The sequence below is a fragment of the Heteronotia binoei genome, chromosome 15 (assembly GCF_032191835.1).
Source record: "Heteronotia binoei isolate CCM8104 ecotype False Entrance Well chromosome 15, APGP_CSIRO_Hbin_v1, whole genome shotgun sequence".
NCBI lineage: Eukaryota > Metazoa > Chordata > Lepidosauria > Squamata > Gekkonidae > Heteronotia > Heteronotia binoei.
Genome location: NC_083237.1, coordinates 22,032,804 through 22,054,040, shown reverse-complemented (window position 1 = coordinate 22,054,040; position 21,237 = coordinate 22,032,804). Strand labels below are relative to the sequence as shown.

The window sequence follows — 21,237 nt, the reverse complement described above, 5'->3', positions numbered from 1 at the left end:
CCAGGGAGACCTGGGTTTGAATTCTCACTAAACTATTATGCTCACCTTGGAACATCTATTTCAGCTTAATTTACCTCAGAGGAGAAAATGCAAAAAGAAAATGGCCCACCATCTGCAACCACCCAAAGCGCCTCAGAGGATAAGCAGAGTGATAAATATGTCAGACAGAGGGAGCCTCACCTGCCAGCTGTAGCATTGATCTGCACCTCGTTCCCCAGAACTCCTTCAGGGTCAATGGAAAAAGCTACAACGAAGACAACCTAAAACAGAGGGAGACACAACATGCAGAGCATAGGAGAGCCCCAGGAGATCTTAAAGCCAATTACCACATTGATAATGGTTAACCCCAGAGGTCATTTCTCATTTGCATATGCCACACACCCCTGACATCACCCGAAGGTGTACTAAATTATATCACCTCAACATCTCTCTCAAAATGATTCTTGAATTATAATTGCCACAATAAAACCTTATTCCCGTCATACTTTTTAAATGACTTTCTCCTATGTGGCCACAGTGGTATGATGAAGATTTCCAACTGTCTGCTTTATATGTTTTGGCTAGTTTCCCTTTTTTTTGTGGGGAAAAATATTTAAAAGTTTGTCAAATCAGCAAAATTTTCAAAGGGGGTTTGAACAACAGAGCCCAGAAGCATGTATTTGGGGGGTGGGGTTAAGAAAGAAAGAAAGCACAATAAAATTTAGAAGTTCTGGCGGGCTGCTCCTGCCCAAAATGAAGCCTGGCTACCTCTCATGGCCGCTGCTTCTCCTAGTCTTCCAGAGATCTGAGGAATTTTAACCTTTAGATGGGCCTGAGGATACTGGGGTTGCCAACCTCCAGAGGGGCCTGGAGATCTCCCATAACTACAACTCATCTCCAGCAAACAAAGATCAGTTCCCCTGGAGAAAATGACTACTTTGAAAGTTGGACTCCACAGTATCGTCTCTGCTGAGGTCCCTCACCAGACTCCACCCCTAAAACCTCCATGTATTTCCCAACTCAGAGCTGGCAACCCTACCTGTCCTATAAGATACTTTGGAGAGCACAGTGATTTTTCTGGAATAATAACCTCTAGAGAGCCCCATGGCACAGAGTGGTAAAGCTGCAGTACTGCAGTTGGAGCCCTCTGCTCACGACCTGAGTTCAATCCCAACGGAAGCTAGTTCAGGTAGCTGGCTCCAGGTTGACTCAGCCTTCCAACCTTCCAAGGTCGGTAAAATGAGTACCCTGCTCGCTGGGGGGAAAGTGTAGATGACTGGGGAAGCCAATGGCAAAACCACCCCGTAAAAAGTCTGCCATGAAAACGTTGTGAAAGCAACATCACCCCAGAGCCGAAAACGACTGGTGCTTGCACAGGGAACTACCTTTACCTTTAATAACCTCTAGACTTCCTTCAGACTCTGGAAGAAGATGGTTCCCCTCTTATTTACTGTGAACTCAGGGCATCCTTACACAAATGCGCTAGTACACAAGGGAGTACGAATCCCAGAATTCACTTTAACTTTTGTTTATATCCACGAGGAGCAAATAGGGTCAGCACCTGAACAGCGTTTCCTCTAGGCTAGTTGCTAAGCTCCCAAAACACCTCTGGGGATCGTGATCCACCACACAGAGATGGGCCTTCCCAGCAGCAAAGGGACATATTTGGCTGTGGAATTCCCCCTCTTTAAGGGCAAATATTAGCCACACGGAAAGGGCTTGCGGCACCTCAATATTCTGAAGGTGGGAACTTACCTCAGCTCCACTTCGGAAGATGGGGTGGTTGATGTAGCAGGTGGTGTTCCTCAAAGAATCCTCCCTTGAGGCAGGGGCAGACAAGCACTTAATACCCACGTTCTTCCTATTAGCCTGAGCAGCAGGGGGACAGGATTGTGAAAGTGGGTAAGGGAACAGGCAGAACCTCCCCACCTCCATCCCCAAGCCTGGCCCCATCTCTTACTCCCTGACATTTCTTCTCCACACACCTGCAGTATTTTGAACCTTCGGTAGGAGAGTGCCGAAGGGTAGACAAAAGTCAGGTTGGAGCCGTAAGAATCTTCTCCGTCGTTCCGGAAGAAGACAGTGGCATTGAGCTCCAGGTCCTGACCCACCACTAGTGTGTTTAGGCTGAAGAAAAGGGGGAAAGAGCCTGTGGTGAATCTCTGAAACAAGACATTTTGTGATATTTCTGTGAGGGAAGGGAAAGACTCCACAGTACACCCAAGTCCAATCGTCCTCCATTGCTGCTTCACAGTCCTGAGAAGGAAAGTATGTTCTGAGCAGGAGCTCTGGATGAAGTTAGGAAAAGATGGTGGAAAGCAGCCCTGTAGCTAGGGGGCCATGGGGGAGGGGGCCCTTTAATTTGTGCAGGAGGCTGGTGACTGCTGCTGCCACCCCTCCTGCATAATTTAAACCACACCGATCAGCTGATACCATACTGTTGTTTTCCTCCAGAGGAGGGAATGAAGCCGGCGGGAGTTGCAAGGTGCATCACCTCCTCCTCCTTTTCCTCCTCATTCCAGCCTGCCACTCTTGCGGCACTCACGGGGGTGGGGTGGGGAGGAATGTGTGACAACCTCCTGAAACAATCATGCTGTAGGCACGGTGTCCCTGCCAGCACTCTGTGCCCCTGCCTGTCCACCTCCCCTCCCCCTCTCTCCTGGGAAGTGCAGGGAAGCTGCTCTGCATGCAAGGTGGCACAGAGAAGGCATCCCTCCCCTCTGGCTCCCTCCTCCTGGGAGCAAGTGGGAAGGCAGCTTGAGTACCAAGTAGGTGCATGCTCACCCTCCCCTGCAGACAGGTAGGAAGGTGAGTGCGAGCAGCGCTGTGCGCCATGGGTGTCTCTCGCTCCTTTTGTAGTCGGCAAGTTCTTTCTCCTACCTCCCACCTCACCTTCCTCCCTAGCAAAGGTGCCCGTCGCCTCCGCTTTCCCGTCGCCTCCCCTCACGGAGCCAGCTGCGCAGTGCGCCCTTACCTGAAGGTTGCCTGCCTGCATGGAGCCACCTGCTTGCCTTTACTCCAGCCACGCTAGGCAGATGAGCCTACCCATGTGATTTAAATCATGCAGGAGGGAGGCAGCAGCCTGAAGGTGAGGGGCCACCCAAAACTGTCAGGGGGCCAGGCCCCGTGGGCCCCTGGTTAGCTACAGGCCTGGTGGAAAGTAAGCCAAGGCAGCATGATGAGCTTCCTAGAAAGGTGTCCTGGCAGCAAGCATTCTGCTACACGTCAACACAAAAGTTGAGTGGCCCAGAAGTTAACGGGATATTGGCAATCTGATGCCCAACTTACTGGGGAAATTTCATTTGGGCAGAGAGGGATATGGAGGAAAAAATCCTAACTTACCCTGAGAAATTAAAGGCGGTTTTTAAGACATCTTTACAGATTCCATCATGGCCACAGTTCTTCTCAAAGGGCAGCTGAGTGGAATGAGGAGGGACACAGAACATGTCACTATTGCTGGAAGTAGGAACAATTAGCATTTATCCCTATACATCTCTTAAATTTAGAATCCTCCTCCTTTGATTTCAATGTCAAATATATTTATCCATCACATGGCATTTATCCCCAGCAACCATAGCTTTTCCCTCACTCTCATATTAAGCATGACTTGCTTTATGGCAGAGCAGAAATTTGAACCCAGAGCCTTTACGGTACTGCAGCATTCATTACATCACACTAGTAGCTAATCCCTTTTAATAGCTGGCTCTCTGTAGTTAAATAGCCTGTAATTCTGCGGACCTACCTAGCAAGTTCAGTTGTGGCAGACTGTTGCAGTGCAGACTGTGTGGCAGACTGTTGCAGTGCTGATCGCCTTATCCAGTGAGATCTGCTTGTGGAACAGACCTCATGAGAACTTCCCTGCTTCTCCCTTCTGCTACAGCCTACTAATCCCCCTGCCCTGTTCTTCCTAGGAGTCCACGGCCTCTGTGAACAACCCATAAGGCAAAGTAGGGATCAGAGAATTGGCAAAAATGACAGTCCTCTTTTCCAAAGACAGAAATGCCCCTAATTCTTTGAACCTGCTTGGCTGGATGTGAGCTAGCTCTGTGTTCATTGGAGAGCTACAAGCGGGGGGGGGGGGGGGGTTGTAGCAGGAACTCCTTTGCATATTAGGCCACACACCTCTGATGTAGCCAATCCTCCAAGAGTTTACAGGGCTCTTAGTACAGGGCCTACTGTAAGCTCTAGGAGGACTGGCTACATCAGGGGGACCTAATATGCAAAGGAGTTCCTGCTACAACACCCCCCCCCCCAAAAAAAACCCCTGGCTACAAGCAAAGCATGTTATGAGTGAATGGGCTAAATTCAGTGAGAGTCAGAAGCTAGATATGTTTTTCCTTGTATCAAGCCTGGGATCTCTGCTGGTTGCACACACTGAGATACAGCCAATCCCCAAGCAAGCAAGCAAGCAAGCAGAGCTGTCTCAAGGTAACAGAGGGCACACCGGCTCACCAATCCTGCAAACAGACGGTGTGAATCTTCCTTCAGGATGGCTCTCAGGTTGTCCGCAGAAGGAATGGGGTCTCCTGTTAGGTTATAAGTCAGCTGCAGCTTTATGGGCGTGAGGCTGTCTTCTATACAGACCTGGCATCATGGAGAAGCCGAAAGACAAACTGGATCAGGTTTGCTTGATTCCACCATGACAAGACTTGCCTCTTGTGCCAAAAGGCCCACTCCCTGGCTTTTCCTTTTCCTCCCCCGCTGAAGCGCTGAACTCACCGGCAGCTTTATGCGATAGTTCATGCACTTCTGAGCCAAGCCCATCTGCATCGTATTGGTGATGGTGGAGGAGCCACTGTCAAAAGCAGCCCGGACTTTCATCCGACCAGGATCCAAAACCAAGGAGTACCAAACAGTGCTTGAAATCCTATTGGCTGCAGGAGAGGAATTGAAAAGAAACAAGGGAAATGCAGAGCCACTGTGGGTATGTCTGGGATGTGCTGTGTAGCTTCTTTTCTCTAGGGGGCGCTAGCTGTAATCAGGGGCTGAGATCAAACTACTGCCGTGACTTTCCTTCCTTTAGGGAACCACTTCCACTGTTCCACATCCATATCTCTGCTGAAGAACCCTTGTGGGATACAGAGGGCAAGAGTGTGTTCTAGTGTGCTCACTAGCAGGGCTGTGGCTCTGTGGCAGAGCTGTCAAGGGGCCTTGCCATTTTTATATTTCTGTATGCTGAAATGCCTTTCTATTTTAAGAGTGGGGGAGGGTGCCTGCTGCTTGCTTCAGTCTGGCTTTGCTCTATCCATTGTAACAATCACAAGTATTTGTCTGTACTCTGTAGAAGAGAGTGAAGCCACTTTATCTCTTCTTAGAGACAGCTCACGCTGCTAAATGTTTAGGGAATGAAAGGTGTTGGTGGGAACCAGTTTCTACTGCTTTTATATGGGCTTTTTGTACTTTTGGCAGGCTGCATAACGGCCCTAGATAAAGTGAGCCAGTTCTGACACAGACGTATATTGCTACTGTTTCTCTCTATCAATAAAGCCAGCTTTCTGACCACATTGAAAGCCTTCTTTAATTGAGGCTAGTCCCAGAGCTGACAAGAGCATCTGCTTGGCATGTAGAAGGTCCCAGCCAGGTTCAGTCTCTGACATCTCCAGTTAAAAGGACCAGACAATAAGTGATGTGCAAGACCTCTGCTTGAAACCTTGGAGTGCTGCTCCCAGTCTGAGCAGACAATACTGAGCTTGATGGACCAGAGGTCTCATTCAGTATAAGGCAGCTTCATGTGGTGTGTTCACTTGGTTCATATGGGATGCTGATGTGTTCTTTTGGGCCCCACACTGAGTGCACCGTAATAAGTGTGTTGTGTCTTGCATTGCATGCCTGAAATTACAACACAGTGGACGCTATGGAGGAGGCCAGTGGAAGTCCCCGGATGTAGCTCCCAAACACGCCCCGCCTATCAAGATCTGTGGCAGGAAGTTTAACTGGCCAGGATTGGACTTGGCCAGACTGAGGGTTGTTCCGGGGTATGTATATAAGCGGGACCTGGCCCGCGTGGGCCAGCCTTGTAGTGTACTCGCAATAAAGCATGTTGCCTTCAACACGCCTCATCACTCAGTACATTACAAAGTGCTTTTCATGACTCTGAAGCTTCCAGGAACAGCTAGAGTGGTGGACAAGCTGACTTATCTCCCATTGTCCACATTTACATATTTTCTTCCTGATCTACACCCAATAAGCTTCTGAGGGACCTGTGTTTGAAAAAATGTTGATAACCAGGGTTCCCTCCAAGCTGAGTTAGCGTGAGCTAGCTCGCAGTTTTTTAGCCTCCGGCTCACCCATTTTTGTCTTAGCTCAGGAAGGATGGCCCCAGAGCACACTAATTTAGGCAATACCTCACAACTGTAATGCCAGCAGCTCCCCAAGTAGAATTTTTGCTCACAGGTCTCCACAACTTAGAGGGTGTATTGTTGGTAACTATGGCAATGATGCATAACTAAAATAGTGCGGTGGGTCATCTGAGCCATTCTCACACTGCTTCAGGACCTGCCTTTGTGCGTATGCTGTACGTACACTGTTACTGACACCCACATTCCGTACTTCCCCCCTCCCCGGCTTCTGTGGACCTACCTAGTGTAAACGGAGAGTTCGACTGGATGGTGAGGCAGACGGTTGCTGTGCTGACCTCCTTATTCAGCTGATCCTGGCCATGGCACTCGAAAGCAGAGAGGGGGATCAGAGATGGGGAGAAGGTGATGCTGGGCAGGACCTGGAGCACAGGCCGAGACCTGGAGTAGAGGGGAGAAGAAGGAGGCATCAAATCGTTGTGCAGACACTCTCCAAAAACATGCACAGCAGCAAAAAGAAGCATCCTTTGGATTGTGTAACACCACGCATTTTGCAACCTGTCCAAGTTAGGGCCTTTCCAGATGATCACCACAATATGCAAGACATGTACAGTGGTTACACATCTGTTGTATGGGAGGGTTGTTAGTTACTGTTACTCAAGGATGTGTTTCTGTGACTCACTCTCCCAGGACTCAAACCACAGGGGAAACTTCCCCCTTCCCACTCCAGCCATCTGAGCAGCAGTCAGCTGTTTGTGGGCCCTGGGCACCTCTTGAATAATGCCACCAGCAGCAGCTGATTGCGGAGCTGTCTGATGAATGGGAAGAATTCCACCCTTGGCTGTGAAAATGCTTTTGGCAGTCCTTAGGAATCCTTGATGTCGCTGGGTATGAGTGATACAACCACTTCCCTTCCCCTCAAGCAGTGTTCCCTCTAAGCTGAGTTGCGTGAGCTAGCTCACAGATGTTTAGCCTCCAGCTCACACTTTTTTTGTCTTAGCTTAGGAAAAATGGCCCCAGAGTACAATAATTTATGCGGCAGCTCACAATTTTAATGCCAGTAGCTCACAAAGTGGAATTTTTGCTCACAAGACTCTGCAGCTTAGAGGGAACAATGTCTTGTGCAATTTTAGAGAACTATTGTAAATGAGAAGAATCTTGAGAGTCCCTTGAACTGCAAGAAGATCAAATCAGTCAGTCCTAAGGGAAGTCAACCCAGACTGTTCCCTGGAAGGTCACATGCTGAAGCTGAAGCTCAAATACTTTGGCCACCAAATGAGAAGGGAGCACTCACTGGAGAATATCCTGATGCTGGGAAAGTCAGAAGGCAAAAGAAGAAGGGGACAGCAAAATATGAGATGGCTGGACAGTGTTACTGATGTAACAAACACTAATTTGAGCAGACTTCGGAGGATGGTGGAAGACAGGAGGGCCTGGCATGACTTTGTCCATGGGGTCGCAAAGAGTCGGACTTGACTGTGCGACTGAACAACAAAATTGTAAATGGTTATATTTTTTTAAGCTTTATTAGAAGTTAATGACTATGTGCTGCAGCACTTGAAAACAAAAGACTCTGGCACAAGGACAGAGCCTGTGCTATGCCTGCAAAAGGTTCAAGCTTCAGTCTCCACTTGAAGGATTTGGGGCCGTGAGAGCTGAAAAAGACTCTTTGCCGCCTGGAGGGCTGCTACCAATCAGAGCAAATGATACTGAGCTAGAGGGATTAGCGGCTGCCCCATGGGTTCGTCTGCTCAGGGCAGTGTGTTTGGCCATGGAAAGTGCTATCAAGCTGATTTATGGCAGCCCCTTGTAGGGTTTTCAAGGTAAGAGAAATTCAGAAGCGGCTGTCCATTGGTGTCTCCGCAGCAACAGTGGACTTCCTTTGTGATCTCCCACCCAAGTACTAACCAGGGCTGACCTTGCCTTGGTGGCCTCCAGGGCCTTTTTTGTAAGCAGGAACTCCTTTGCATATTAGGCCGCACCACCCTGATGTAGCCAATCCTCCTCGAGCTTTCAGTAGGCCCTGTACTAAGAACCCTGTAAGCTCTTGGAGGATTGGCTACATCAGGGGTGTGTGGCCTAATATGCAAAGGAGTTCCTGCTACAGAAAAAGCCCTGGTGGCCTCCCATCCACGTACTAACCAGGGCCAACCCTGCTTAACTTCCAAGGTCTGACAAGATCAGGCTAGGCTGGGCCAGCCAGGTCAAGACGCAAACCTTTGGTGGTGGAAGTGCCACCAAGTCACAACTAACCGATGGCAACCTCATGTGGTTCTCAAAGTAAGAGATGTTCAGAAGCTGTTTGCCATTACCTGCCTCTGGTGACCTTGGACTTCTTTGGTGGCCTCCCATGCAAGAACAGACAAGGGCCGACCCTGTTTAGCTTCTGAGAGCTGATGAGATCTAGCTAGCCTGGGCCATCCAGGTCAGGGCAGCAGTAAGTTTAGGCAGGGCTTTTTTTGAGCAGGAACGCAGTTCCAGCTGGCTTGGCACCAGGAGGTGTGGCCTAATATGAAAATGAGTTCCTGCTGAGCCTTTTCTATTTAAAAAGCTCTGTGTCTGGGCAAATGCAACAGGCCACCCCCCAGTCCTTTACCTTAGCAGCAGCACTTGGCCACGAGCCCCCGCTGTGATGTCCAAGAGTCCATCTTCTGTAAGATCCCTCCCAGCGGCAATAGCTTGGCCAAAGTAGTGAAGCTGGTTGGGGAACTGAGATCCTTGGATGTGCTGTGAGGCAGGAGAAAGCATGTCAGTTGGGGGGGGCAGCTGTGCCACCATCAGTATGAAGGAGGCTGTGCCCAAGAAGTTGGCTTTGCTCCTGAAGAATGAGGTGTGGGGGGAGTGATTGGCTCTCACTTGGCTATACTTCTGGTTGATGGAGCCATAGTTTCCCTGGAAGATGTACAGGGCTCCTCGATTCTCATCCTCCATGGGAGCTCCGATTGCCACATCCATCCATCCATCTCCAGTTACATCACCTATTTCTGCTATGCTGGCCCCAAAGTGGCCTAAAGGGTGTTTGCGCTCCCCTTGCAATTCCTGGGTGTTGACAAATGTCTCCCCCTGGCAAGTTAAGAAAGGGACAGGTGTGAACAGGTGAAGCAAAAGAACCAGTTGGTGATGAAAATGCTCTGCCAAAAACCCACACACTGACTCTTTTTTGGTACCCACTGGGTGGTGTCCTGAAAGGTTCCACACTGACTTGGAAGAAACAAGTCACCTGTGCCTACAGAACCAACATATCTTCCTGATGTTGATTCTTCCCTTTGTCCAATCTAGCAATGCACTTTGGAGTCCTTAACAACAAAAAGCTCCTCCAATGACACACCTTGGTTCTAACATACCACAGTTTTATCCTGCCCCTCTTTCAAGGTTCTTGGGGGAAAGCAGATAATTGTCTTCACTTTCTTTTTATCCTCATAACAACTCTGTGGGGTAGATGAGGCTGGGGGAGGGAATGACTGGCCCAGGGTCACCTAGAGAGTTTTGTGGCAGACAGAAGGTCTCCCAGGTTCTAATCCAAGACTTTTAACCCAAGGGTCCCCAACCTCTTTGAGCCTCTGAACACCTTTGGAATTCTGACACAGTGTGGTGGGTGCAACCACAAAATGGCCACCAAAGGAGGCTGAGCCAATTACAAAATGGTTGCCACAAGAGACAGAGACAGGCACGCAGAGGAAGCCCAACTGCAGGGGAGAATAATTAATTAAGTACACTAGAAAAGAGGGGTGAGAGAGAACAAAACAAACACTGTACTGGCAGCTGCCACTGAAATGATGTTGTTTTACTCTGTATAGCCAATCAGAAGCCCTGCTGAGTAACAGGCCCACCTCACCCCACCCATTGTCTAAAATCACCAAGGAAGGTGTTGGTGGGCATTATGGCACTCAAAGGCACCATGTTGAGGACCCTGGCTTTAACCACTATACCACACTGATGTAAGAGGGATAACAAGAGATAAGTCTTGTGGATTTCATTAGAGACTTCCTGTCTTTCCCGATGATTCAAAGACCAGCCCATCCCACTGTTTAATGCACAAGTATTATGTCTGCTACCCTTTCTTGGTCCCACTTCCTGTTCCTCAGATGTCCTTTTGATAATCTGCTGCAGCTGAGAAGCTACTCTTGAAGATCTGTCCTTAGGGGCCTTCTCAGGCCATCTAGCGGAAAGGTCAACCCAGCGTTCTTCCATCACGTACCTGCCTCTGGAAAACGTAGACCTTCCCTCCTGACACACCATCATAATGCATGGGTGCGCCGACGAGAACCAGGTCTGTGTCAGAGTTGTGGTCCAGGTCCACAGAGCACAGCGAAGCCCCAAAATAAGAGCCAATCTGGGGGGTCTTAAAAGTTTCCATGGTTAAAGTTGTTTCTTAACTTTGCCAAGCTTTCAAAACAAGCAACCTTAAAAACATGACAGAGTTTCCGGTGACCCAAAAATTTTCTGTCACTTGGTCTCCCTTGATCTTAGTCAGTTTCTCCTCCTTGATTCCTCTCCTTCTGTTCCCCATCCACCAGGGAGAGTCTTCTAGTCACTTTGGACTTAAACAAAGGCTGTTGTCTCATTTGGCTCAAAACTTTGAGGTCAGATACTACAGAAGACACTTCGGTGAGTTGTGGAGAAACTGCTGGTCTACAAAATTAACTTAAATCGCATTGTGACAGGTTTTACTATCGTGGCATTCCCTAAAGCGTGGGTTGGGAGAGGACCCTAAGGTGGGTTGCAAAACCTCACCTTCTGAGTCATGAGCTCCTACAGAGCTCCCATTTTTGTGCTCGTTTGGGGAAGGATCTGCTGGTAGAGCACAGACATAGAAAGTAAGCACCTCTTACCTTCCTTGGCACACATTCCAAGAAGGGCAGAGAGGCAGGTCTTGCACTCTTTGCAACCCGTTCTGGAAACAGGGTCTTCTTAGTAGTACCTCCTTTGATGAAGCTCCCTATGAAGGCTTGCCTGGTGGTAAGTTTACATTCTTTTTAGGTACCAGACAAAGACACTGTTTGTCTCCCAAATGTTTCATACACCCTATAGTTTTGGGTTTTTTTAAAAAAAAAAAAATTCCCATTTTATTATGTCCTTATTGTAGTGGCCCCATGGCGCAGAGTGGTAAAGCAGCAGTACTGCAGTACTGTGATCTGAACTCTCTGCTCACAACCTGGATTCTATCCCAGCAAAAGCTGGTTCAGGCAGCCGGCCCAAGGTTGACTCAGCCTTCCACCCTTCCGAGGTCAGTAAAACGAGTCTCCAGCTTGCTGGGGGGGGGGGGGAGTGTAGATGACTGGGGAAGGCAATGGCAAACCACCCCATAAAAAGTCTGCCATGAAAACGTGAAAGCAACGTCACCCCAGAGTCGGAAATGACTGGTGCTTGCACAGGGGACCTTTCCTTTCCTATTGTAGCTGTAGATATTTAGTACAGGCTTTTTAATCTGGAGCATTTAATATTGCACAGCTCCTTTTCTTTCAGGTCCTTCTTTTAATCTGATATTTAGGTAGGATGTTTTTTTGTTTTTTTAAAAAAACCCATAATTATAATTTTAATATGTTGCAAATAATTGTGCTTTATTTTTTCCAGAGAGGCATAGTATAATCAAATAAACTTGCCCCCTGTTGCCCGGCCCATTTACCTGTTTCAAAGAAAGTTCTGACTTCCGCTGCCACTGCCCGTGTTCTTGGCTGAACAGGATGACCCGGCCGGCATGCATATAACGAGGGGCCCCCACCACGTAGCTGCGCCCTCTGCTCAGCTGGACCATCTGCACTGAATAACCTTGGAAGGACAAAAAGACAGTCGCAGAGCTGGGGAGAAAAAGCATGGCTACCTCTAGCACGGAAATTAGGGTTACCAGCCTCCTGGTGGAGCCTGGGATCGCCTGCTTTTACAGCTGATCTCCCACTGGTAGACATCAGCTCCCCTGGTAAGAAAAGAGGTTTAAAACTGACTGCTCCAAAAAAGAGAGCTTTTTTTTGCCATCCAAAGGAACGGCTTGCTTTTATTATAAACATTGCTGAGAGCACTGCTCTCACTATAAATATAAACACTTAAGTGTGCTGAGAGGTAAGTTTTTTATTACAATAAATTAAAATTACTAAGATTTATCCTTTTTTCATTCAGTTTTGTGTTATATCTCAAAATTATCATGGTTTATTCCAGAAAGAGAATTTTTGAAGAAAGGAAAGATGCTGCAGAAAGCATTAGAAAACATTAATAATGAACTGTAAAAAGTGCTGATAACCCTTGAAGGAAACAGGACTACTCCTGAGGAAATCTTTGGACACGACGAAAGGAGCTTATATCTGGATGCTCACAGGGACTGACCTTTCTTGTAATGTTGTGGATGACCCTCTTTGTAAAGTTGTACTTACAATGTAATACATACAACAGATTTATATGACTCATAAAGTTACTCAACATTGTAGCTTGTATAGTACAGTGTTTGTTCTTTGTATGTTTGCCCCTGGAGAAAATGGCTGCTTTGAAGGGTGGACTCTGCGGCATTAAATCATGCTGAAGCCCCTCCCTTCCCCTCCCCAAACTCCGCCCTCTCCTGGATCCACCCCCCCAGTCTCCAGGTATTTTCCAACCCAGGCCTGGCAACCTTAAGGGAAGTAGTCAGCTTACAGTTTTATAAATGTCACTCCCACACTGGAGATTCACTTCAGTTTTGCTGTTGATGAGAAGCAAGGTTGTTGTTTTTTTTAAATGCTTCCACACAGTACCATGGTACTCTTGTGTACCTTTTGGCTTCTCCTCAGCTTTCCTGTGATCTTTTCTAAACCTGGGATGCTCACGTGGAAAGAATACTCTGGTTCTTTCCCACACCTGTGTATCCTGGCACCCTGCGTTACACTTTGGTTGTTGATGAGGAGGGCATGGAGATGTGCAAGCCGCACCCATCCATCAGGTTACTCAATCTCATTTGGTGCAGAACAGAATAGAAAAAGCGACAGTTTAGGCTCTGGGAAGATGCCAACAATAACATTGCCGTGAAGACAGTGTGGGCTGTGCGCTTCTTCTGCCCTCCAACCACACAGCCTGCACAGTCTGTATTTTGTGAACAACCCGAGAGGCCAAAAGTCTGCAATACCATCTCATCCAAAGGAAATTGATTCTGAATGGCTTCTCTGAGGTTCCCGCTAGTCAAAGAAATGGAAAATGCTCCCAGCAGTTCTGACACAGCAATCAGACACACAGGGGGGAGGGGTACAGAGAGAGTTGCTTTTGGACTCTTACCAAGATAAGCATCATTCATGTCCTCAGTGGAGCTGGTCACATTGATAAAGTCTGGATCTGCACCACTGCCATATAGGAAAAGGCCTCCGGACCAGTCGTAGGCTCCCACGGCCCCCAACACAAAGCCATCCTAGAACCATCACAAGAGGTGGAAAGAGCGCCAGTGAAGGAGATCACATGAACTAAGGTGGGAGTTTGTGGGGGTGGGGGAGGATCCCAAATATAAGTTGCAGCTAATGGCAAAGCCCCCCTAACTGTGACATTTGGTAACTTCCTATTTGGGGGACAAGCACCCCCCCATACTCTAACAGTATTTGGAGATATCTCAGCTACTATTTCCAAATACATTTATGAAGATTTCTTCCTAGTCTATCCCAGTAGCTCCAGTATATCACTACTTCATTTTAGCGTTAAGCATAGACTCAATCCATCCCTAGGTCTCAAACTTGAGAACTACGGGTATTATGGCAGAGACTCCACCAAGTTCATGCCAAAGAAGGAAATAATATGATATAGATGGAAGGAAAGATGGAAATAATATTAGATTTATAGAGGCTAGGTCTATCAATGGGCAAGATGACAAAAAGGCACCTCCTTATCCTGAGGTAGTAAAACTTTGAATCCCAATGGCAGGAAGAAGAAGAAGGATTGCAGATTTATACCCCGCCCTTCTCTCTGAATCAGAGTCTCAGAGCAGCTTACAATCTCCTTTATCTTCTCCCCCCACAACAGACACCCTGTGAGGTGGGTGGGGCTGAGAGAGCTCTCCCAGAAGCTGCCCTTTCAAGGACAACTCCTGCGAGAACTATGGCTGACCCAAGGCCATTCCAGCAGCTGCAAGTGGAGGAGTGGGGAATCAAACCCGGTTCTCCCAGATAACAGTCTGCACACTTAACCACTACACCAAACTGGCTTTCTTCAATGTCAAGGGAAGGCCTCGGCCTCTATGCCCTGTTGCTCACCCTCCAGGATAACTGCTTGATCATTGTGTGAGACAGGATGCTGGACTGGGTGGACCACTTGGTCTCAGCCAGCAGGGCTTCTCTCAGGGCTTTTTTTTGTAGCAGGAACTCCTTTGCATATTAGGCCACACCCCTCTGATGTAGCCAGTCCTCCTGGAGCTTACAGTAGGCAGAGTTCCCTCTAAGCTGAGTTAGCATGAGCCAGCTCACACATTTTTGTCTTAACTCAGGAAGGATGACCACAATAGTTTATGCAGTAGCTCACCACTTTAATACCAGTAGCTCAAAAGTAGGATTTTTGCTCACAGGACTCTGCAGCTTAGAGGGAACATTGACAATAGGCCCTGTACTAAGAGCCCTGTGAGCTCCAGGAGGATTGGCTACATCAGGGATGTGTGGCCTAAAAGGCAAAGGAGTTCCTGCTACAAAATAAGCCCTGGCATCTCTTATATTCTTAACATTATACGGGAATTGTGGGAAGACAAAGTGGGCCTGGGGGGATCCCTCTCAACCTTGAATTGGCCTGGTCAAGTCATGCGGCAGTCTCCATTCCCTATACAAACTTCAAAGGGATTCAATGTCAATTTTCCCCACAAAGCAATTCATACACCAAAGCCCCTTTGCCAATTTGTGTGATGGAAGTCCATTCTGTCATTGATACAGCCATCCTTTGAGAAACATCATTGAGATTGGAACCTGGGGGGGCGGTCTTGTCTCATCTACACTTATTCATCCAAATCTAGCTTGTTGGGCTGGGGTGGGAGCAACCAAGAGGTATCAGGCTGTCAAATAGGTAGCTTGAGAGCAGGAAGCACTTACAGGGGTCACCAAGGCGCTGAGTCCTTCCTGGGACATCTCCAGCTGAAAGGAACTACTGCTTTGGAACATTGTACCTGCAAGGAGGAGAGTGGTAGGAAAGAGACTGTCAAAGGTCCAAGGCTCTGGAGGTGAGTGGTACCTGGTGGGGGCACAAAGAAGCAACCGGCTGTGCTAAGCAGCCCAACAGCGAATCCAGATGGATGGGTCCAGGGCTGGTGTCAACATTCCCTGAAGTGGGGCAGCTGCCAGGGCTTAGAGCTCCTGGTGGGCCCAGTGCCACTGACCAGGCATGTCCCTGGATGCCCACGGACCCTTCCCCCAACCACTTGCTTGCAAGCAATCTGCCTTGCCCCCCCAACATCTGGAACTGACCCTGGGAGAGCACAAGCTCTCAGGACAAGAGGAAACCAGCTTGCTGCTTTTATTCTTGCTCCTGACTGTCAGATTTTATTTCTCTCCCTGGAGACTAAGCCCTTTGCAATCCTGAAAACACTTTCCTGGGAGTAAGCTCCATTGAATAAAATGGGACTTACACTCAAGTAGACCTGCATAGGATTGCTTAGTGAGACTCCTGGGGAACCCAGAGAGTTGACTGATGAAGACTGTTTTCCTATGTTGGACAGCGCTAACAGGGTGAATGGGTGGGTGAAGGCTTGCTTTACAGTTTTCAAGCTCATTAAGCAGCAAGCTAGAGGATGGGTTCCACTCTTTATTGGAGATGACAGAAGGCAGAATTGGACTGAGCTCCAGTTTCTTTTGACATGGAGTACAATTTGTATTTATTTAATTAATTTCTGTCCTGTGCTACAGAATCTCTGTTGGAAATCAAACCTGCTGGACCCAGGATAATTACAAAATGCAGAATAAATCATAGTACTGTGAGGAAGCCTAACTTGACCATTTTTAAACATCTACAGAAACACAGGTTTTCATTCCCAACGTATCTTCCTTATGGATCCCTCCCTCCACACAAATCATTCCCAAAGTGGAAGAAAATGGCAAGTTAAGGAAACCTGTAAGGAGGTGGATAGTAGCCCAAATCAGATGATACTTGGAAGGGGGGAGAGAGAGAGAGAGAGACTTTATATTTGCTCTCCTTCCCCATCTCTGTCTGCAGAAGAGTGGCAGGCCACGACATGACATGAAAAGAACCCCCATGACAACTGTCATGTCAGGAACCACAACCTGGTGTCCTGCATGTGTGGATCCTCTCCTTTACTTTGGTGGTCTGTAAAATGCAGGCTGGATGTTGCTCCAGGTTTAGATCCAGCTAGATTTGGTACCTTCGATGGCGAAAATTTTATCCTGAAGTTTGTTCTCGATGTCCTTGAGGGCGTTAAAGTTGCTGACTGGGAAGACGTGCTCTGAGCTGGGCCTGGAGGCAATGTCGTTGAGCTCTTGCCTGGCAGCACCCACACTGAATGCGCTTCCAACCTGGGCAGAGTGAGGAGGAAACGACAAAGGGTGGGGGGCTTCAGCCAAAGAATGAAAAGTATCAGAGCAAAACAAAGCCAAGGGTTTAAACACTATCCCAGCCTGTTGCCAACCTCCAGTTGGGGCCTGGTGTTTACAGAGAATTATAGCTGCTTTCTAGACTGTTGGAAGTGAAGGACTATTTGCACTGTATCTTGCCTCAGTCTACAGCGCGCAGGTGGCCAAACTGTGGCTCAGAAGCCACATGTGGCTCTTTCACACATATTGTGTGGCTCTTGAAGCCCCCACTGCCCCATTGGCCAGCTTGGAGAAGGCTTTTCTCTTTAAATCACTTCCCCAAGCCAGCCAGTGGCTTGCGGAATGCAGTTAAAGTTAAAGTTGCTTTCTTTCTACCTCCCCCTCCCTCCCCCATCCATTTTCCTGCCTTCCTTCCTTGTCTGTCAGCTCTCAAACATCTGATGTTCATATCTTGTGGCTCTCAAACATTGGACATTTATTCTATGAAGCTCTTACATTAAGCAAGTTTGGCCACCCCTGCTACAGAGGAAGACAAGAGAGTTAGAGAGAGAGGCTAGGATTATAAATATCCTTTCCTTCTCTCTCTGATGCTATCCCTTTGAAGTGTAGATTGCTACACTTAGGGAAAGTTTGTTTCCTTCAGTCCTAACTCACTGTCTCCACATACAATGCCTTGGCTCTCCATCCTGGCAACAGATCTCCATGCATCTAGCAAATTAGTTTAGATTAGGTAATCTCTCTATCCACTTTCCTATCTAGAATATAGTTCCTTAAATATAAGAACTCTTGTTCATTTGCAGGTATAAAAAGGTCTCTGTGCCACTTGGCCCTTGCTTGGGCACACATGTCCAGATGGCTCTGCTGTGCTTATGAGGCTTTGCGCACTCTACTACCAGTATAATCCATCATATACTACAGAGATCAGTTCCCCTGGAGGAAAGGGCAGCTTCAGAGGGTGGAAGCTGGCATCACATCCCTGGTGAGCTCTCTTTCCTCTTTCCTCCCCAAACTCTGCTCTCCCCCAGGCTCCATCCCCAAACCTCCAGCTGGGAGTTGGCAACCCTAACAACATAAATTTTGAAACTGAAATCATGAGTGCTCTTTGTTAGAAGCCCTGACGAAGCTTCTTTTTGTTTGTTACTATTTAAAAGTTAAAAGCTCCTTAAGGGGCAAATTGAAGAGGAGAAATGGGCAGCTAAGAATGGTCTGTTCTCCTCTGCTCTGATGTCATGGTTCTGCTATGCAGATTTGCATTTGAGATACAATCACACCTCCAAGCAAAGGGAATTAGAGGACAGGTTTATCGGTGGCTGCTAGCTATGGTGACTGAGGGGAACCTCCACACTCAAAGACAGTTAGCCTCTGAATCCTAGAGCCAGGTAGCTACTTCAAGGGAAGGCCTCAGCCTCTATGTCCTGTTGTTGACCCTCCAGAAGAACTGGTTGGCCACTGTGGGAGACAGAATGCTGGATTAGATGGACCATTGGTCTGATCCAGCAGGGCTCTTCTTATGTTCTTATGTTTAACCCCTTCTTCCCCACTCTGTGTTGTTTGAATTTGGCCCCTTGGGCATCTTAGGTGCTCAGTCCCATGTGTAAACCAAGAGCCAGGGAAAGTACAGTGGCTGGGCAAGGGGCCTAAAGGAATGTCATCTGGGAGAGAGTGGGTTAATGAAGTCACACACCTTCTGCAGCAAACAGCCAAGGTTCTCATCCTTTCCTCAGTTTTAAAAAAGCCCAGATTAAAAAATAATAATTGAATCTGGTCATATCCGGATTGTGAGTCCTTGTTCAGCAGCATATGGCTTACAGTTCTACATGTTTTTGAACCTCAAGTACACTGATAGCACAGAACTAGTGCCCCTCCTGCGAACACTTTCTTGAAGGTAAACCCCATTTAACAGAGTTAAGTTCAGTAGGATTCTGAATAGGCATGTTTAGAATTGCACTGAAATATGCCAATGACTGTTTTGAGAACTTCTGGGGGATGAATATCACTGCTGTTCTTTTTGTGTACTGCTAACACACTCCAACAAAATAATCTTGGATGTGACTGCACATATAATTGTGTGACTGCATAAAGATTATTTTCAGGCATTATTTTACTGATGTGAACTGGCATTCTCGGGCACTGGTTAAACACCACATCAAAAGAATCGCAATATAGTAGTAAGTACAATCACAGCTTTTATGTGCTATTTAGCAAAGCAGCATTGGTAAAATCACACCCAAAAAAAATGTAGGTGCAATCAAACATATGACTCCATTGATTGCTGGTTTGCAGTGCTTTATGAATGTCCATGCTTCAAATTTTGGTTCCATTCTGGAAACAAGATGAGGTGATTCAGAACCCCCAAGACGGGGGCAGGGAATTCAGGGAAGAATGTGCAGACATCCCTCAGGTTTCTTGGTTAGTTTCCTTACCCCAATTGCATAGCGGATTATGCCCGCTCTCTCAGCCTCTGGTATCACGTTGCTGTATTGCAGGTTATCTGTTTTTTGTCCATCTGTTATCACAATCAAAATCTTGGTAGCTCCTGGGCGGGATCCTTTGTGTGGCTGAAAGACCTCCCGCCTAGGGAAAGAAAACGTGGGTCTCAGTTCCTTTTTTAAAAAATGCCAAATAGTTTATTGATTTTTAAAAACAAATTACATAAAAATTAAAGCAGATAAACAGAAAATCGAAAGCTTTAAACAGAGAAAGCACCAAAAAGAATTATTAATTGTATTTAAATTCTTAAACGCGAATAAATACCACACTTATTAAATGCAAAAGACAGTTGCTCCACTCCAACTAGTTTAATTGCTATGGTGAGCCTTTGATTTACTGCTGAATGAGTTTTAAGTCTGAAGTCTTTGGTAACCATCGGTTTTGTGTATTTGAATAGCAAGTTTGCCTGATTCATGAACTTTACTGAACATTCCTATTAACATAGAAGTTGTTGAAATTTTTATTGTAATTCAAAAGCTATTGTTTATGAGAATGTAAGAATGCAATAATCTGACTGCAGGTTACAGCTTCATGTGCTACACAAATTTATTCCAAAAACATGCAAATATACAAGTCATATTTGATGTGGTTCCATCAGGGCTTTTTTGGTAGAAAAAGCCCAGCCAGAACTCATTTGCATATTAGGCCACATCCCCTGATGGCACCATTGTTTCATATAGGGCTTTTAAAAGAAAAGGCCCAGCATGAACTCATTTGCATATTAAGCCACACACCCTGGTGCCAAGCCAGCCGGAACTGCGTTCCTGCTCAAAAAAAGCCCTGTGGTTCATTAATTCTCTGTACAGTTCAGGCCTCATTTTGGTCAGAAGCTCACAGGAACAGAGCTCCAGAACCTCTAAATTTTATTTTGCTCTTTCTTTCTTAAACACCCCCTCCCCCAATATTTGCTTCTGGACTCCACTGTTCAAACCCCCTGCTGCGAGAATTTTGCTGAACTGTAAGATTTGACAAACTTTCTAATATTTTTCCACACAAAAAATGGGAGAATAACCAAAACATGTAAATCAGACAGATGGAAATCTTCATCATGCCACTGTGGCAACACAGGAGAAAATAATTTTAAAAGGTATGGAGGGAGTAAGGTTTTATTATGACAATTATAATTCAAGAAGCATTTTAAGGTAGATGCTGAGCTGATATAGCACCTTCCAGAGATGTCACGGGTGTGTGGCATATGCAAATGAGTTATGCTAATGAGCTCCAGCACCTCTTTTTCTACAAATGACCCCTGGTACAGTCAATCACATTTTTATCCCATCCTTCTTTCCAAGTCCTGGGAGGTGGACATTTCATTATCTCCTAAACAACACTGCAAGGCATGTTAGTCCTAGAATTACCAAACTCCAGGTAGTGGCTGGAGATCTTCTGGGATTACAACCGATCTCCAGGCAACAGATATCTGGGAGAAAATGGCTGCTTTAGAAAGTGGGTTCTGGGATAGTATACCCCACTGAAGTCCCACCCCTTCCTAACCACTCCCTCCTTTATCTTCTCCCCAAAAATCTCCAGGTGGTTTCCAACTTGCAGCTGACACCCTAGTGACCAGCCAGAAGTAACTGTGAGTTTCTGGGCAGAGTCTACCTAGTACTAGTTTCAGCTGGGCAGCTATGTTGGTCTGAAGTCCAGTGGCACCTTTGAGACCAACAAAGTTTAATTCTGAGTATATGCTTTCACGTGCAAATGAAAGCTTATAGCCTTGATATGGGCCATCCAGATGACAGCAAATCCAGGTCTCTGTATTCAGGGGTTGTTTTGTAGAAAAATAAGTAGTGGAGCTCATTAACATATGCCGCCACCACCACCACCACCTGCCAAAAGCAACCCGATGCAAGAATGGAGAGCCCCGGGCGAGCAAGGCCTGCTTGGGCTGGCTAGAGATCCAGTCAACCCAAGCAGGTCTCTCTCATTGGGGCTCTCCTTGGCCATAAGCTGCCTGCCACCCAAAATCACATAAGAAATGGGGAAAGGGTGGCATGGGCTTCTCC

The 21,237-nt window shown here is 47.1% G+C and overlaps 1 protein-coding gene across 1 annotated transcript in view; it reads right to left on the bottom strand.

The window, feature by feature from the left end:
- The window catches only part of ITGAM (integrin subunit alpha M), a 50,272-nt gene that overhangs the window by 8,195 nt on the left and 20,840 nt on the right, over positions 1–21,237 (bottom strand). Inside the window, exons 8-22 of the mRNA XM_060254974.1 lie at positions 19,165–19,315; positions 16,573–16,723; positions 15,290–15,363; positions 13,509–13,638; positions 11,902–12,044; positions 10,474–10,617; positions 9,132–9,338; positions 8,872–9,002; positions 6,559–6,716; positions 4,699–4,853; positions 4,432–4,563; positions 3,322–3,395; positions 1,965–2,106; positions 1,735–1,848; positions 181–260 (exon numbers count right to left, since the gene is read on the bottom strand). Of these exons, the coding sequence (XP_060110957.1) occupies positions 181–260; positions 1,735–1,848; positions 1,965–2,106; positions 3,322–3,395; positions 4,432–4,563; positions 4,699–4,853; positions 6,559–6,716; positions 8,872–9,002; positions 9,132–9,338; positions 10,474–10,617; positions 11,902–12,044; positions 13,509–13,638; positions 15,290–15,363; positions 16,573–16,723; positions 19,165–19,315 (1,986 nt within the window). The remainder of the gene's footprint in view (positions 1–180; positions 261–1,734; positions 1,849–1,964; positions 2,107–3,321; positions 3,396–4,431; positions 4,564–4,698; positions 4,854–6,558; positions 6,717–8,871; positions 9,003–9,131; positions 9,339–10,473; positions 10,618–11,901; positions 12,045–13,508; positions 13,639–15,289; positions 15,364–16,572; positions 16,724–19,164; positions 19,316–21,237) is intronic.